The sequence below is a fragment of the Scleropages formosus genome, chromosome 8 (genome assembly GCF_900964775.1).
Source record: "Scleropages formosus chromosome 8, fSclFor1.1, whole genome shotgun sequence".
NCBI lineage: Eukaryota > Metazoa > Chordata > Actinopteri > Osteoglossiformes > Osteoglossidae > Scleropages > Scleropages formosus.
The window spans coordinates 27283004-27300100 of record NC_041813.1 but is presented as its reverse complement, the minus strand read 5'-3'; the positions used below and the strand labels follow the sequence as shown (position 1 = coordinate 27300100).

At 43.1% G+C, this 17097-nt stretch overlaps 1 protein-coding gene across 1 annotated transcript; it reads right to left on the bottom strand.

Moving 5' to 3' along the window:
• Window positions 1-1046: 1046 nt before the first annotated feature.
• On the bottom strand, window positions 1047-15205 carry LOC108936894 (uncharacterized). Its single transcript, XM_018756539.2, has 21 exons — window positions 15156-15205; window positions 13895-13990; window positions 13571-13639; window positions 13367-13441; window positions 12969-13055; window positions 12769-12855; window positions 11594-11698; window positions 10259-10351; window positions 9422-9508; window positions 8180-8284; window positions 7850-8071; window positions 7291-7482; window positions 6742-6933; window positions 5427-5555; window positions 5109-5227; window positions 4717-4782; window positions 4413-4502; window positions 4026-4160; window positions 3582-3787; window positions 1672-1747; window positions 1047-1418 (listed from the first exon to the last, which is right to left on the bottom strand). Exons 1-21 carry the CDS (start codon window positions 15162-15164, stop codon window positions 1391-1393), a joined length of 2268 nt encoding a protein of 755 aa, XP_018612055.2. The 5' UTR covers window positions 15165-15205; the 3' UTR covers window positions 1047-1390.
• Window positions 15206-17097: the final 1892 nt, after the last annotated feature.

Below are 17097 nucleotides of genomic sequence, written 5' to 3'. Positions count from 1 at the left end.
ACAGTTGGATTTTTTTGCATTTCCTTCAGGAAAATCATCATGACCCCCACATAAAGTAGGAAGTGATATGATTCATATAAAACATTAACTTTTTTCAATGCAATTTCATAATTGTAGCTACACCATGTCTCGTGAAATCCAGTGCCATCTACACACAAGTGGTCAGAAAATTCTGCAAGAGACCACTTCTGGTGTCACAGACAGCAGAATTCATCACTGCTGGGTCTCAGCAGCTCACTGACAGCAGAACCTGTACTGGAGGAACCTCCACACCCCACAACATCTGCAGAGGTGACATTACAAGAGGCTGCATCTGACTGATTTAGACCAGATCCAGCACAGTACTGTATCTGTACATAATAGTTTAACTCAATATTAAATGCTTTGTTTTATTTACTCTTTGTACCACTTATTTTACATACGTGAGTGGAGAATTTCAATTCAAGTTGTACATATACTCACCGGCCACTTCATTAGGTACACCTAGCTGGTACCAGGTGGGTCCCTCTTTTGCCCCCGGAACAGCATGAATTCAGCAACAAGGTGCAGGACACATTCCAAGTCGTTCTTGGTCCATGCTGGCTTGACAGCTTCAAACCATTTGTCAAGTTTTTTTGGTTGCGCTGTCTGCTGGTGTCACGTTCCACCTCATCCCAAAGATGCTCTGTTGGCCTGACAGATAGAAACACACACACACACACACACACACACACACACACACACACACACACACACACACACATCTTCTGAACCGCTTGTCCCAAATGGGGTCGCAGAGAACCGAAGCCTACCCGGCAACACGGGGCGTAAGGCCGGAGGGGGAAGGGACACACCCAGGACGGGACGCCAGTCCGTCGCAAGGCACCCCAAGCGGGACTCGAACCCCAGGCCCACTGGAGAGCAGGACCCGGTCCAACCCACTGTGCCACCACACCCCCCAGATAGAAACAGTGCCCGTCAAAATAAGGTGCCGTCATGTTTGAAGAACCACTCTGAGGTGATGTTTGCTTTGTAACATGGCACGTTAGACCGCTGGAAATAATCATTTGGGAAAAAAGCTGGGCTGGCTATGAAAATCTACATCATCAGCTGTTTAGCAGTTTATCAGGATATTGCAACCGATCACCCTGTGTGCAGTTCCTTCAGACAACAACTGTGCAAACTTGCTCACACACCAAGATCTTCAGGGACTCATGGCCCACGTATGTACAGCTGTGGCCAAAGAGATCTTTGTTTAGCAAGGTAAAACACGGGCCAGTTTTAGAATTTATGGATTGTACCATGTTTTACACAAGTATCTTACCATGTTGTCCAAGGCAACTTGTAATGCAAAAGTGCTTCCAGGGTCATCAGAGAATTAAATGGTGACAGTCCATGATGAAATGCTGGGTTACAGCTCATGCACCACCGTCATGGAACTGGGGTAAATACAATTATTAAACAAATTTATACACAAGACAAGAACATCATCTGTTAAGCAAAAAGTTATTAAAAATGTTAAAGGCTTTGAACTTACTGGAAAACTACTCATTTAAAGAGATGTGTTGAATTATGGAAGTACACACAACGGTTACACTTTAATGAGAGCAGTGTAAGCAAAAATATGGACAGTGTTTAAAATGTCACAAAGCCACCTGGATCTTTTCCACAGCAGACGACTGGTGGAGGTACCTCATCAGAGACATATTTTTGGGGATCCAGTTTCCAGTGAGGTCCTTTATCTCCAGTCCTGCATATTGGCTAAGCGCTGCAACAAAATATGCAACCAAAAATAGATGCTGGTCACCATTTTACGCTGTGTCATGCCAATGGATACATTTATTCATTTAGAAGGCCCTTTTCTACGAAGCAATGTTTAACAGAGTAAAACATCCAGCAAATGAAACAAGCTCATTTCAACTGACATTGCAGGGCTGCATGAAATTACTAGTTTGAAGGTAAAAAAACATATCGCACTGTAATGCATTCTGTAAATCTCAGCCAGATAATAATGTCACAATGATATATACCATCTATATATATATAGTGTGTGTTTGTATTTTTATATATATATAGTCTAGATAGCTTTTGTCTAAAGTATCACAGTATACATAAACTAGGGAAACCAATGTTAAGGTGTTAAAAAATTGATTTCTTTATTTAGTCAAATTGAAGATAACTAAATAGTCTGAGCCATATGGATTTATTGGTGACAAATTTTTGATCTGCGCTCTGCCAGAAGTCATATAAAGAATTACATCGAACAAAAATATCAAACTAATTCTGTACCTGTATCAAAAGTAAATATATAATAAACCAAGTACAAATAATAACTATCCTTTCCTATTGACAATATGATTGTCTTTGTTATACTTTAAAAAAAACTTTATACATTTTTTTTATTGAGGACTGAAATATTACCTTTATGTTTAAATGAGGGATGTGAAGGATAATTGACATAACTGCAATAAATGGAATGATGAGCAATTAAATGCACAAAAGGGAAAAATGTAAAAAAAATAATCATCATTTGAGGAATTTATACAGCCAGTCCGAATTTTGGGTATAATCCTCACACCAGGAATTGAATTTTATTTTTCAGCTTTCTGCACCCCATATATCTGCAGAACAGGTGGTTCTTCATGGCCCAGGGAGCCACATGTCCCATGTGCAGTTGCTTTGAACAGTGAGTACGCCCCTTTCCTCACAGCCTGCCACTGTCCCTCTCACAGTGTTTACAGTGCAAAGTCTAGAGTACCTGCAAATCCACTGCTTGTCTTGTGCAGGGAGTTTTCCTGGGAGGTGGGCAAGTCACAGTAACAAGGATTGCCACAACTCTGGAAGGCCTAGAGCTGTGTCCTCAGATACTCTAACTGCTGAGCAATAACTGAAGATCATAAATAATTCAAAGCAAAAAGGGGCAATGAAAAGCTGCTATAAACTGCTCCACTGAAACCCTTGGTAAAATAAAGTTCTCACACTGTCATGTTTTTGAAATCAATTTATTAGAGTTATATCTATCCCATAAAGGCCTGTTCCTTAGTCTCAGCCTACAGTGACATCACTGGCAAATGCCCATCCTGTGGTCTGTCTCAGCATCCTTAATCTGTTGAAGCTGGTCAGCAGTGTCCAGCTCATATGGAGATGCGGGTCGGTGGTCTCACTCAGGCAAACCAGTAAGGATAGACTGTCCTTTCAGGGATAGGCTATACCCTGGGGGGAACAGATGCAGGACAGGGACTTGTCAGAGTCAAACATCTATAAGCTCATAGCCAGTGACACACTGGGAGAGTGGTGGGGCCCTAAATGACTTCCTCCAAAAGCACTAGATTCCTGGGACTTGGAAAGGCCCCCTTTGCCTTTGCAGGTACCTGCAAGTCAGACAGGACTGACACTATGTTCTCATGTTCATCAGGTGTATGAAATCCCAGATTGTGCCTGACCTGGTCCCAGGTTGTGCCTGACCTGTGCCCAACTCATGTTTTGCCCCTGCATGCTTCATTTTTCACAAAAATACAGTTTAACCACGTAACTACTTATTTAACCACTATACCCCATGCTGCCACCCCAAAGCCTTGATTCCCAGCCTCCTGGCCTCCTACCCTCTTTGGAGATGAAGGGAGACCTGTGCTCCATGCCTCTGGTGCTAGCACAGCCTTTGTAGAGGTGCCCATCATTTCCTAGGATGTCCACCTTCTCCTTATCCAGGCCTGAGACTCGCTGCAAGGGTGTATAGCGCTGTTTTAAGTAGGTCAAAGCCTGGCTGCCACCATAGCTCTGGGACACTGAAATCTCTTGAGTTTGTTCACTGGGTGTGGGAGAGAGCAGAATAAGGATGAGAAGAGTGTGCGGTAGCTGTACAGCTGCTAATGTCCTTCAAAATGGATGTTCCACCGCAACTGTCCATTGTTTAGACTCACAGCTATGACTAAGGAGCAGCCCTTTCCTCTACTCAAACATCATTCCAGAGTGATTTTAGGCCTTCAGCTTCCCTCTGAATACTCTCTCAAACCACACCTTATACTTGAAGACACTTCCAAACTTACTGCTGGAAAACAGTCATTCCGGTCCCATATGTAGTGCCTTGGATGGGTGGGAAGCGGGATTGCATCTGCTTTCTGTAGCCCTGCTCCACAGGCTGATCTTGGCCATTTACCTGGCTCTGCACACCCTCTGCCTGTCTGCACCATGTAAATAACATCTTGGTAAAACACAAACACATATCTGCATTCCTGCTTTTACAACTTTGCTCTCATTTAAATCACAAGTACTGACATGTATTCTGAAATGATAAACTTCCATATTTTGTGCAAACACTTTAAAAGTTGACAGGGTACAATTACGAACTGTTGACCTTATATTGCTGAATTAAAGTTCATGTCACTGATATCCTGAGAAAATGCAGAGGATAAACCCACAGACTGAAAACTCACCTCTGGGAATGCGGTTGGATCTCTTCCACCTTCCTCAGAGGGAAGGGCTTTTGTGACGGCAGACTGGTTGCTCCGGACAAAGTCGGTTTCCTGCGAATACAAACACCAGTTATTGAACAATCATATACATATTAAGTAAGACTACAGAACATCAGTATTTAAGTCAAATTAGGTATAAAGTTTGTTCTTGTACTCAGACATTATGCTATATTGTGAACAAAAAGTGTTGCTCTTTACTTGTGCTTGAATGTCAATAGAAGTATGAGTGTGTCAGTGCATTGTGTGACCGTGAACATTCACTTACGGTGCAGGGACCATCGAATCAAGGCGACGGTTGCAAGATAAGCAGTGATAATGAGTTGGGATCTGCCTGAGAGGATATACATAAAGGCTGAATTTCCATAGTTGCAGAGATCCACAAGTTTTGAAGCCACCAAGGGTAAAATGCTCAGAAACACAGTCCGCGTTTAATTTTTACGACAGTAGTCAGACTACCAGATAAAGGCTGTGACAGAAGAAAGCATAGTGGGTAAAGTCCTGGATTTCTGGGCCAGGCCATTACCTTGAGCTGCTTCAGTGAAAAATACATAGCAGCATACATGGATAAATTCATGAGCTAAGATGCTCTGGAAAAAGAAAGTTTAATGAAGCAACTGAATGAATCAGCAAATGAATCAAAAAGGACATGTCACTAACTTCCTGATGACAGCGGCATTTTCCACCTCTGAGTCGGCCTGAGCCTGCACCACCTTACAGATGACCTCCCAGCAATGTTGCAGCTTTTTCTTCATCAATTCTGACTCTTTGCGGTTCATCTGAAGGGTGGGAGGCATGAACGAGATTCTCGGTCAAAAACATGCTTTGCAATGCCAGGCACGGACATGAAGCAAGTACAGATTTAGGAGTTTCATTAGTAAGTTAGCCTAATATTTAGGTATGCTGACAAGATTACCAACAATACGCTTTTAACATTCCCACTTTCCTAACCGCTGCACTGCCCACAGCTGTACTCACATCAATTTGCTTCTGCTGCTGGCTTTGGCCCTCCATAAGCTGGACAGTGGTGCCACCAAGCTTCTCACATTGTTTCTGGAGCTCCAAAATGCTTGTTTGTGTAGGGTACTTGTTAAGCAGTTCCTGGGCCTGTAATATTTCAGCCAGACACAAATACGAGAAGCTCTGCCTGAGTCAAAGACTTGCCTGAGTGAAAAACAAAAAACCTAATATCTGAAAAGTAAGAACTGGTATTATGAACATAAATCTGCCCCTACACATATAAATCTGATGAGGGAGGTAATGAAGCATTTGGAGCTAGAGAAAATCAGGTTCTCCTTGAGAAAGAAAGAAGAAAAACTGTATAGAATTTGGCAACCCTTCATAGATTATTTCAAGGAGATTAATTCTACAGGTGACAGCTAAACAATACAACCCCTTAATAGACAGTGATTAAAGTAAGAAGTGGAATTTATGAATGTATGAGGTATTTAATAGCCTAATGCCCCACGCCATTCATTACTATTATTATTTTTATTATTATGATTATTTTCCATTTATTTACTTGTTTATTTTTTTTAAGGTCCCCCCCCCCCTCTCTTATTTTGTGAGATTTTGTACATAGTTGTGGATGTGTTGGTTTATGTGTTGTGATGTTTTGATATATTTGAAAAAAAAATTAATAAATAAAGTTTCCAAAAAAAAAAAAAAGAACTGATATTATGGATTGGCGAGTCAAAATTAAGTATGAGTCTATTCACTTAATTTTTTTAATGACTCAAAGGGGCCCCTGTGTGCTTCTCACTGTCAAGCATGGAGGAGGCAGTGTCATGCTCTGGGGTTTGTGACAGTTGGTGATCTTTACAAAGGCCACTGCAATTTCAATCAACATGGCTATTGCAGCATATTTCAGAGGCATACCATTCCATCAGAATTACTGCTAAATGGGCAGCCCTTCATTCTTCAGCAAGATAATAACCAAATACACATATCAAGATTGCGAAAGAACTATCTGGTAAAGAAGGAAAGTGAAGGACACTAATGATCAGGCCTGCCCAGTCTCAAACATCAATCCCACAGAATTTGTATGGGACAAACTTGACAGAAGAGCGGAAGCAAAGCAATCCAAAAGTGCTCTATATCTCTGAACAGCTGCAGAAGGGCTGGGAAGACATGTTGGCAGATTTCCTGCTAAAATTTGTTCATCAACATTTATCCTGGAGAATTAAAATACATGTTATGACTGGGCATTCAGACACTGACATGACTGATCTGTACAGCTCTTCAAGGTCAGGCTGTTACACACAAACAGCCCTGCTTCCTGACCATTACCCACCTGCATCTGTGAGCCACTGCCATCTTTCATCACAAAGCCACTGACCACACCGTGGACCTGCTCGTGGCGCTGGAACTGATGGCTAACTCTGCTTCTCATGTCCACAGAAAAAGGTGGGGCGATGCCCTCTTGTTGCATCCAGCTGACCCTCTGTCCTGGCTCTAGCTCCAGATCAACCTCCCCTGACAGGCTCTGTAACAGCAGCAGACTGGAAGATGCCATCTTGCTCCCAAAATCAGACATGGGCTTGTACAGCTCTAACGAGAAGGATGAAAGTTCTCACTACTAGTTCTAGCATAATGCTGTCTAATCATCTTGAAGGCACATTACTGTTAGATGATTAGACAGTATTATGTAGAACCAGTAATGAGAACCATCAGATTTTAATGTTCGATCACTGTGCAAGAAGTGCAAGAACATCCTAGCTGATTCTGAAGAATTAAACGGTTTATTCTGCAATTATGTGCTCAGATGACTGGTCTAAAGAGCCTTTAGAGGTAAATCTGTTCTCTGCCAAGTCTTTCTAACCACTTACTAACCACTGCTTACCTGCATTTCTGAGCCCTCCACTGTCCTGCCATCACCTTCCATCATCAGATCCCGGAGCTGATCATGGTGCTGGAACTCCTGGCTAACCCTCCTGCTGATGTCCCCAGGGGAAGGGGGGAACATGGACTCCTCCCACATGTAGCCGAGTCTCTGCCCTGGCTCCAGCTCAAAATCGTCCTCCCCTGGCAGGCTCTGTGACAGCAGCTAAGTAGATGATGCTATCATGCTCTCAAGGACAACCCTAAGCTTGTCCAGCTGCCATGAAATGAGTCGGTAAGAGCACTACTTGCTACCAGTGGTCACGCAGTGGTGTTTAATGTTCTCACAGCTATTACAGATATACTGCTTGACCACCATGTAAGAGCTGAGACCTTTATTATCCATATTACTTAGAAGCTTAGTAGATGCTTTATAACTTATTTTTGTCACTGGAGTTCATCTTATACAATTAAAGTGTTTATTTTAATTGGGCATAACTATGTTATGATGACTAATCTATACAGCCTTTAGAGGTTACCTTATTCTCCACCAACTACTTCACTCCCTCACTATTACCCACCTGCATTTCTGAGCCATCCACTGTCCTGCCATTTCCCTCCATTGTCAGTGGGCTGCTGACCAGCCCCTGGAGCTCCTTGTGGTGCTGGTACTGCTGGCTAAGTGTCGTATTGATGTCCACAGAGGATGGAGGACAGACGGCCACCTGCTGCATCCGGCTGACTGCCTGCCCGGGCACTTTCCCCAATAGGCTTCGTGACAGCACCGAGCTATGCTTGTCCAGCTGCCATGGCGGGTGAGAAGAGGACTCAGTAGCAGCGGTCAAGCAGTTCTGTTTAATGTTGTGTTTGACATTCACTGGGTATTGGACCACGACCCGTACTCTGCTCACCTGGGACAACTTCTCCTTCAGCCCCTTTATCTCATTCTGAAGGGCGTCCCGGTACTCCTTTAGTTCAATGATTTCATTGTTCTGGTCCTGGGTCTGAGCTATGAACTGAAGACAAAAGGAAAAATATTGAGCCAAAACACAGGCTGTCTGACTGACCCAGAAATGAATTACATATCCATTAGTCCTAGAAATTTAGAGACACATGGACTGCTTAAAATTAAACAATTCATGTGAGAAGTATTAACTTTCGAGCCGGTGAAGGGAACAAGAAGATGGATTTTAGAATATGTGGAAATAATGCATAAGCAAGCAGGTTTAAGGTAGGGTGGCACAGTGTCTCACTGAGCTGTGGGTTTGTACCTGGCTCAGTTGAATCAGCATGTTTTCCCTGGGTTTCCACACATTTCCTTCACGTGCTTCAGTTTCCTCCCACAGCCCCAAGAGGTGTCTTTTGGCTCTAAATTGCACATAATGTGCTTGTGTGCATGCGTGTGTGTGTGTGTGTGTGTGTGTGTGTGTGTGTGTGTGTGTGTGTGTGTGTATGTGTGTGTGTTAACATTACTCTGCTGTATGAAGATGTGAATGACAGTCGAAAATATAGCGGAATGTGTTCGGCACTGCAACTCGCCTTGAAAAAGGCTCAATCTAAATACTATTAAGCTCTAGGTATCAGAACCAAAACAGAGCTACATGGCAAGGCAGCGCAGAAATGAAATAACACTTGAAAAGTGTTAAGTACTGTTCATCAGCCTATATTTTTCTATATATGCATTCACACATTCCTAGATGTTTCTCCTACACAATTTTCATTAAATAAATTCATTTTCCAGACAGTTGTGAACGGATGGGCAGTAGAACCGGTTTTCTAGAGTTATTATTCTCCTCACAGCCTGTCCCTGCCTTGCCAGGCTAGCAATGACCAGCTGCTCTCAATACAAGCCTCATCAGCAGGGAGTTAAGGCAGCTGGTTGGAGGACTACAGAGACTTTTGGGGAGTGTTGCCATGGCTTCAATAGGTTAGGGATTTTGGGGTTGTACTGCCCATTTTCCAGTTAATATTGTTCAGTTTTGTGTGTGACTTCGGATTTGCTTTACGTTATGCTTTAAAGGGTCTCGTTTGATTGAATTGTGTTCATTGTTCTTGGCATCTGCTGTCCTCACACCTTTGTCCCACCCAGAATGCAACCTGAAGATAATCAAAAGTAGTTCAGTTTGTCTTGCGTTGAATTGTTCTCTGCTCACCTGGGACAGCTGCTCTTGCATGACCTTCAGCTCACTCTGAAGGGCTTCCTGGGACTCCTTCAGCTCAAGGATATATTTGAGATGGTCCTACATTGGAAACAAGAATCAATTAAAAAAGGAATATAAGTGTAAAAAAGGTTTACAAAAAATACAAGTGTGATGGCAAAACTTTAACCAGATAAATAACTTTAAAACTGGATTTCAGAAATCATTAAAAAGTTACTAAAAACACCTATTATGGACTTTGCATCTATCAGTTGAAAACAATAGAATAACAGGGGTAGCTGAGATTGCGCAAATATCCTCAGGCCTAGTTACTCACGAACCGCGGCAATTAATAACACTTTCAGAATTTGTGTCTTTATGCTGCTACCCCTGTCCGCACTTTGCTTAGTATTCAGGAACTTATTTGGCAAAAAATGCATCTTACTGCTGGTTTTCCCCCCACAAATATACGATTGACTCAAACGACTAACTTGCGCTAAAATAGTTTACATCTGAACTGCACAATTGCAAATTCTTAAATATTTGGTCAACTTTTTGTCAATCCTTTGATAGCAACGCCCCCAAGAGGCTTTGGCTGTCTCACATTGTTTGAAAACGGTAAAAAATATTTTATTGTAAAGAACAGGATGTAAAGAAATGCATTCATAGAATGCACAACAGTGTAATTTTATTTAGCTTTAGACATTCTGGTTACACTAGTTTGCATATTATAGAACTGATTTTGCATGTTTTTGTTGATGTTACACAGTTCTGCTGTATTTATCCACAATATATATACAATAATACAATGCAGTATGCTCTCGCTTTGGCTATAACACACTATATGCTCACCTGTGAAATTTGCTCCTGCAGGTTCTTCAACTCATTTTGGTACTCTTTCATTTCAAGGATATCTTTGAGAAGGTCCTGAATTGTAGTCATGGACTGAACAGAAAAGGAAAAAATTAAAACAGATTAGGTGAAAAAAATATATACAAACTTCTCTTGCTGAATACCATTTTGTTGTTATGGCCAACACCCTTTATTACCCATTTTCTCAGTTTAACAACTTCAGGTTTAGGGGACAGGCAGCCGCAAAAAACAGCAAAACAAAAAACATAACAGTAGATAACCCACAACCACACATAAAAGCAAAGGATGATGTTTCTAATGATACCTACTATTGCTTCATGAAGCTGTTACATGACAAATATCACGTTCTTGCATTGTGTTCCAAAAGCTTTATCACATCTAGCTTCAGTTCAGAGGTAACAGCCTTTCCTCTGTAACTGACACCTGCACTTTCAAAAGCAGAATGTTTTTTTCCACCAGACTTCATTATTATGGCCAAAAGCACAATGTGTTCAGCAATTTGTGTTCCCCAATTTCTTGATGGTGTTATATACATAGTGTAACTGAAACCTGTAATACCAGAGTTTTTCTATTTTAAGTTCAATTGTCTTTGTTATTTGTGATACTACTGTTTTCTAATATGTTGAACATTGGGTTAAATCAAGACATAAATTGCTTTATTAGTTTCAGTTATAATTTAGATGCTGGAAAAGTTTTTTAGATAGTGTAACGGTTTGCAGCAGGGGTGGCTGGAAATCCATCCAACCCCCCCCATACACACACACACACACACACACTTTCTGACCTGTTTGTCCCATACAGGGTTATGGGGAACCGGAGCCTAACCCAGCAGCACAGGGCGTAGGAGGGGACACACCCAGGACGGGACACCAGTCCACCGCAAGGCACCCCAAGCGAGATTTGAACCCCAGACCCACCAGAGAGCAGGACTTGGTCCAACCCACTGTGCCCCCCCCATATACACACACACACATTTTCAGAACCGCTCGTCCCATACGGGGTCACGGGGAACCGGAGCCTACCCGGTAACACAGGGCGTAAGGCCGGAGGGGGAGGGGACACACCCAGGATGGGACGCCAGTCCGCCGCAAGGCACCCCAAGCGGGACTTGAACCCCAGACCCACCGGAAAGCAGGACTGTGGTCCAACCCACTGCGTCCCCCCCCCCCATATATATAATGGTAAATATATGTATCATATATTTTATTTACCAATTCTACCTAACACCCTATATTCAGGCAGCAGAGAGGCAGGGAAAGCCTGTGATAGAATTTAGTATGCAGGGTGTTCAGCCATGACATGCTCCGTACTCACCTGGGACAGCTGTTCTTGCAGGCCCTTCAACTCACTCTCAAGAGAATCCTGGGACTCATTCAGCTCATGGACATCTTTGAGATGGTCCTGGATTATAGGTACAAACTAAACAGAAAGAGAGAAAAATAACAGGTCTGGGGGAAGGGACATAAAATCCTCCACTACACGAATTTAACGAGTTCCTGAAACACCCCTCGTACAAGGTGAATTCTCATTACTCAAAGGTGTAATTACCATTACTTTAAATGTTAAAAAAATGTATGTGTTCCTGAGCCTCAAAGCTAACAATTAAACTAAAATATGCCAGATCAATCACCAAATCCCATTAAAATGGACACAATTATTTCAATAAAATTAACAACTAATACCAGTAATCATACCACAATATAACAAAGCAGTTTCCCATCATTAATTACTCATTTATATTTATTCATTTAGCTGACGCTTTTCTCCAAAGCGATTTACAACATTAAGGTCACAATTATTTACCCATTTATACAGATGGGTAATTTTACTGGAGCATTAGGGTAAGTACCTTGCTCAAGGGTACTACAGCCGGAGGTGGGAATGGAACCTAGAGCCTTTGGCAGTAGCTCTAACCACTAGACTAACAACTGTCCCATCAGTGCAGCTGGTATCAAAATCATAAATACCCAGTAATGTTGTACAGCTGTCCATCTGCACTTGTTCAGCTCTTTCCTGACTATTACATATCGTACACGGAAGAAAGAGGGGGTTTCCTTGTAATGTCACAGTCCAGACATGTTTCAGGTAAACTGGTGACTCTAAATTGCCCTTCCTGTGCATGTTTAACATTGTTCCTGTGTTTAAATGAATTAATCATTGTTGGGAGTTCAGTGTATTGTTTCCAACACTGTAAGTCACTTTGGACAAAGGTGTCACTTACTACTAGTTAATCATATTGTACCTTTTCTTTGGAGAAAAGAATCTGCTAAATGAATAAATGTCCATGCATTACACAGCTCAGTTGTCCAGATGTGCAAAAAACCCAATGAGGTTTTTGTAAATGCAAATAAATGCCTCTTAAGACAAAGTAGGAGTATTAAATGAAACACCTCCTTGCACTCTGGTAACCTGAACAGGTGTATCTTTGGGTATGACTGTAACACAGTGTAACTGCCTGTGTGTTTCACCATAACCCACTCTCTGCTCACCTCAAACAACTGCTCTTGCAGCCCCTTGAACTCACTCTGAAGGGCATTCTGGGACTCCTTCAGCCCCAGGATATCTGTGAGATGATACTAGATTCCCACCATGAGTTTAACAGAAAAGGGGAAAAAGAGTAAAACAGGTCAACCAAGGAAATAATTCAATGTAGTCCACTGTATCTGACCACAACATGCTCCATGCTCACCTGGGACAGCTGCTCTTGCAGGCACATCAATTCATTTTGAAGGGCACCCTGGGACTCCTTTAGCTCAAGAATATCTTCAAGGTGGTCCTAGATTACATTTACATTTATCATACGCTTTTCTCCAAAGCAACTTACAATGTTAAGCTATTTACAATTATTTATCCATTTATAGAGCTGGATAATTTTCTACTGGAGCAATTTAGGGTAAGTACTTTGCTCAAGGGTATTACAGCAATAAGTAAGATTCAAGTTCAAAGGCAGCAGCTCTAACCACTACAGTATCAGCTGTCCCCAAGAACTGAATGAATAAGAGCAAAATAAGAGAAAAAAGGTCAACCAAAGAAATGTAGTACAATGTAGATCACTGTTTGCACAACTGTGACCTGCTACATGCTCACCTGGTACAGCTGCCCTTGGAGACTCTGAAGGGCATCCTCTGAATCCTTCGACTCAGGGCTGTCTTTGACTTGGTCCTGGATTGCAGCCATGCACAGAATACAAAGAAGGAAAATAAGAGTAAAGCAGTTCAATCTAAAACACTGTCACAGTGTGGTTCACCGTGCCTAGCCTTGCTTTCTGCACACCTTGGACGGCTGCTTTACCTGGCTCATCCACTCACTCTGAAGGTCATCCCAGGACTCCTTCAGTTCAACGGTCCCACTCTGCTGATCCTCAAATGATACCATGTTAATAACTCATTAATAAGGGAAAAAATGAACTGTAAAACACCTGTTCGATGTCCTCGACTCTTGTCCAAGTCAGGGTCATGGCGGATAAGAGCCCAGGGCGTAAGCACAATGGACAAGGCTAACAGTGGTATACTCTGAAAGGGACACCAGTCAATCACCAGGTACCACAATAAAACCGGTAAGTTTTATTTACACGTAGCTGACTGTGTGTTCAGTCATGAGCTGCTCTTTGCATACCTGGGCAAGCTGCTTTTGCTGGTTTATCAGCTCAGCCTGAAGATCCTCCCAAGACTCCTTCCCCTCAATATCGCTCTCCTCCGCTGGAACCATTGACTTAAGAGTAGAATAAAAATAAGAGAAAAACACATAGGCTGGTCAAAAAATATAATCCCATATTGTTCATTATGTGTTCAGCCCTGTTCTCTTTTCACCTGAGACAACTGTTCTTCTAAATCTTCCAATTTACCCTTACGGGTATCCAGGGACTTTTTTGTCTCAGTGATTTCATCCTGCTAGCCCTCAGTTGGAATCATGAACTCAATAGTAAGCAAAAAGGTTGGTCAAGAAGCAACCTTGGCCAAGCAGTCATATCCCCACTACTGTGAGGACAGCTTTATGTGAATATGGACTAGTTTATTAAGTATAAAAAAAAAAATGTGGTCCAGGAAAGTTTAAGTAACTAGGCAGCGAAAGGAATATATCCACCTGTGTACGTACATGCAACGGATAATTTAAGTACTAATACATTAATGCAGATACTACAGAAGCATAGCGCTCCATACCCTAGACTGACTTTTCAGTGAGGTTCTTTTTTCCTCAGCTTATCTCACATGTACTTAAAATGCACTGAAACTAGCAGCCAATGAGGCGGCACCCGAAAAACAGACGCCATTCAATTACTATGACAAAATGCCCTTAACAAAAAGATGTCCCAATAAAACAAGTATGCTCTGGATTTCGACAAGTTAAACTCTCGTTGCTACAGAAAGATCGATCACCCGAACACGGACAAACATCCCACAACCGCTCCAAAGTGGCTATTCATGCTGAGCCCTCTCTCCAGAACGAGGAGACGAAAACCAAGGAGAGGACACCACGGAACTAATGAGAAGTGTGGCCTGTCCACGGTGGCAGCTTAAGGCAGTTCACAACGTTCATGTACATAGTGGCCTCTGGAATAATTTAACCATTTCTACTGCTTCTTATAGGAACAAATCCAGGGAAGCGCAGAAGGGGGATCGGAACCCGGGTCCTTTGTTCGCTAGGTGACGCTTCTAACCATTACGGCACCTGTTTGCCCCCCAGCAGCAACGGACCTCCTTTAGTTACCAAAAAAGTCAGACTTTTTAATCTCAGTCCTGGCGTGAAGTCGGATCAGAAACAAATGTTGGTGCCTGTCCTGACAAACATTCACATTCAGAGCACTGGCCTTTGTTCACATTTCAAGAAGAAAAAGGAAGGAACCAGTGGGCCTGAGCCCAGGTGGAGGTGGGCTCACCTGAGACATATCCTTCAGAGCCACCTTCTCCTCCAGTTCCAGCTCCAGCTCCTCCTCCTCCTCTTCCTCCTCCTCCTCCTCCTCCTCCAAGGGAATGATGCCCTGGAGCTGCAGCATATTCAACATCTGGCGCAGCAGCGAGTGCAGAGCCGAGTAGTTTACTGTGCTGAACTGCGGCGCGTCGATACACAAATCCAGCAAGCGGAACAAGCTCGTTTCGGCGGTCATTGCTGCAGTGTTGCGGGTGAAGCTGCGTTACCCTCCCGCGTGAAAGTCCACGTTCAAAACAACGGACACCGCACTCAATAACTTCACACCACACCAAGTGGAGATGACGCCCACTTTCCCCTGGTTTTAACTGGACAATACGGTTGCCTCCGTGAGGCTTTGTGGTTGCTAAGCAACGGCCGCCGCAATGTCCATTGCAAAGCGGAGTGAAATGACTGGGCTCATAGTAAAGTCAGGGAACAGCATTTGTCGGGAGGAAATACAACCAGGTAACGAGAAAAAACGGCGACGGCGTGGTAAAATATCAGTTCGCGCTCGGCTCGTTCTTGAAAGTGTGCAGAGGAAGGATCCGTGTTCACAGTCACAGTGGTGCCAATGCAGACATAACTCACTAATCGGGTTCTGCATAAACTGGGGAAAGATGATGAAATCCTAACCTATTGTCGAAACCGGTGTCGTTTGTTTAAGCCATGCGACAATACGTTTTTTTTTTTTAAGGGACAAGACTTAATTAAACTTCCCGCCCTTTCTGTTAAAGTTACTGCATTATGATTAGTTAAGTCTTGTCGCTTAAAAAAACGGTCGACTGGCAGCGATTCTGCACCGGAGACCACATTTTTTTCCGCACTCGTGACTTTCCCTGGAGCTCCGAGTTAAAAACGCGCTCGTGGGACAATATCTATGCGGAAAAGGGGAACTTTATTTCTTATTGTTCTTAGTGGTTCCGTCCGCTCGAGCTCTTGCCCGTGCCTCACGCGGTAACGCGCAGCGGACGCTCACAGTTCGCCCCGGAGCTGCCCGTAATTTATTCGTTAAATTACTTTTCTACCGACACCATTTCACTGGAGAACCCCCAAAAATACACAAGTCACTGCTGTTATTCCAACATTTGTTGAACACCCTTATAAAAAAAAAAAAAAAAAAAAAAACTCGAGATAGGAGACAGGTTCCCGGGCCTTATTATCACGGAAACGGATGGCTGCCAGGACGTGCTACTTTTAACGTCTTTCGGTTGTTTAACAGCGTTCGTGTGCAGCAGATGTATCGTTTAAATATGTCAAAGTGAGTGAACAACACAAAGCAACACTGCAAGGCAAACCAGGGACATACTTTATTAATGAGTTTGAAAGGGGCTTCAGCAGCAGTTTTCTATGGGTACAGTACTGTCACAACTTGTTTCTTTCAATGTTTCCACACTTTATTTTAGGCGCCTTACAAGCTCTTTGGGGCTCCCTCTGTAGACACCGTCGAGTCGAAGCACCGGGTCCGAATCCCGACCCGCTGCAGTACCTGGATCAAGGTGCGAATCTCGAATCGCGCCTGAAAAACTCACATTGCTGTAAAAAACGAGTAAATAATTCTAAACAGCACAGTACAGAAACCTAACACTGAAAGAAACACTGTACTGTATAGATTAATCAGTGTTAGACAAAGTGCGTCAACTACACGTGTTCGGTTGTACAGACAGTGAGTCCGAAGTAAAGCTGTTCGTTGGGGCTCCTCCTCCCAGCGGACTTCCATACCTGTGTGTAGCCATGGCTGTGCTCAGCAGAAGCGTTTCCTTGGTAACGGACAGCCACGTGGCTCTCTTTTGGACTCAGACACTAGATGTCTGACACCGAGCAGCAGGAAAGGGTCATCGACGCGCCGCAAAGCTTCCAAGTTCCGAACTGAAAGCACAGTCCTTGGGGTGGTCATTCATTCATCCATTCAT

Bases quoted from the DNA above. Each gene is read 5' to 3' on its own strand.
- LOC108936894 (XM_018756539.2), bottom strand. The intron at 5,556-6,741 runs GTGGGTAATGGT...GAAATATTACAG, and splicing joins GCAGTGGCTCACAGATGCAG to GCCCAGGAACTGCTTAACAA. The intron at 4,161-4,412 runs GTGAGTTTTCAG...TACATGGTGCAG, and splicing joins ATCCAACCGCATTCCCAGAG to ACAGGCAGAGGGTGTGCAGA.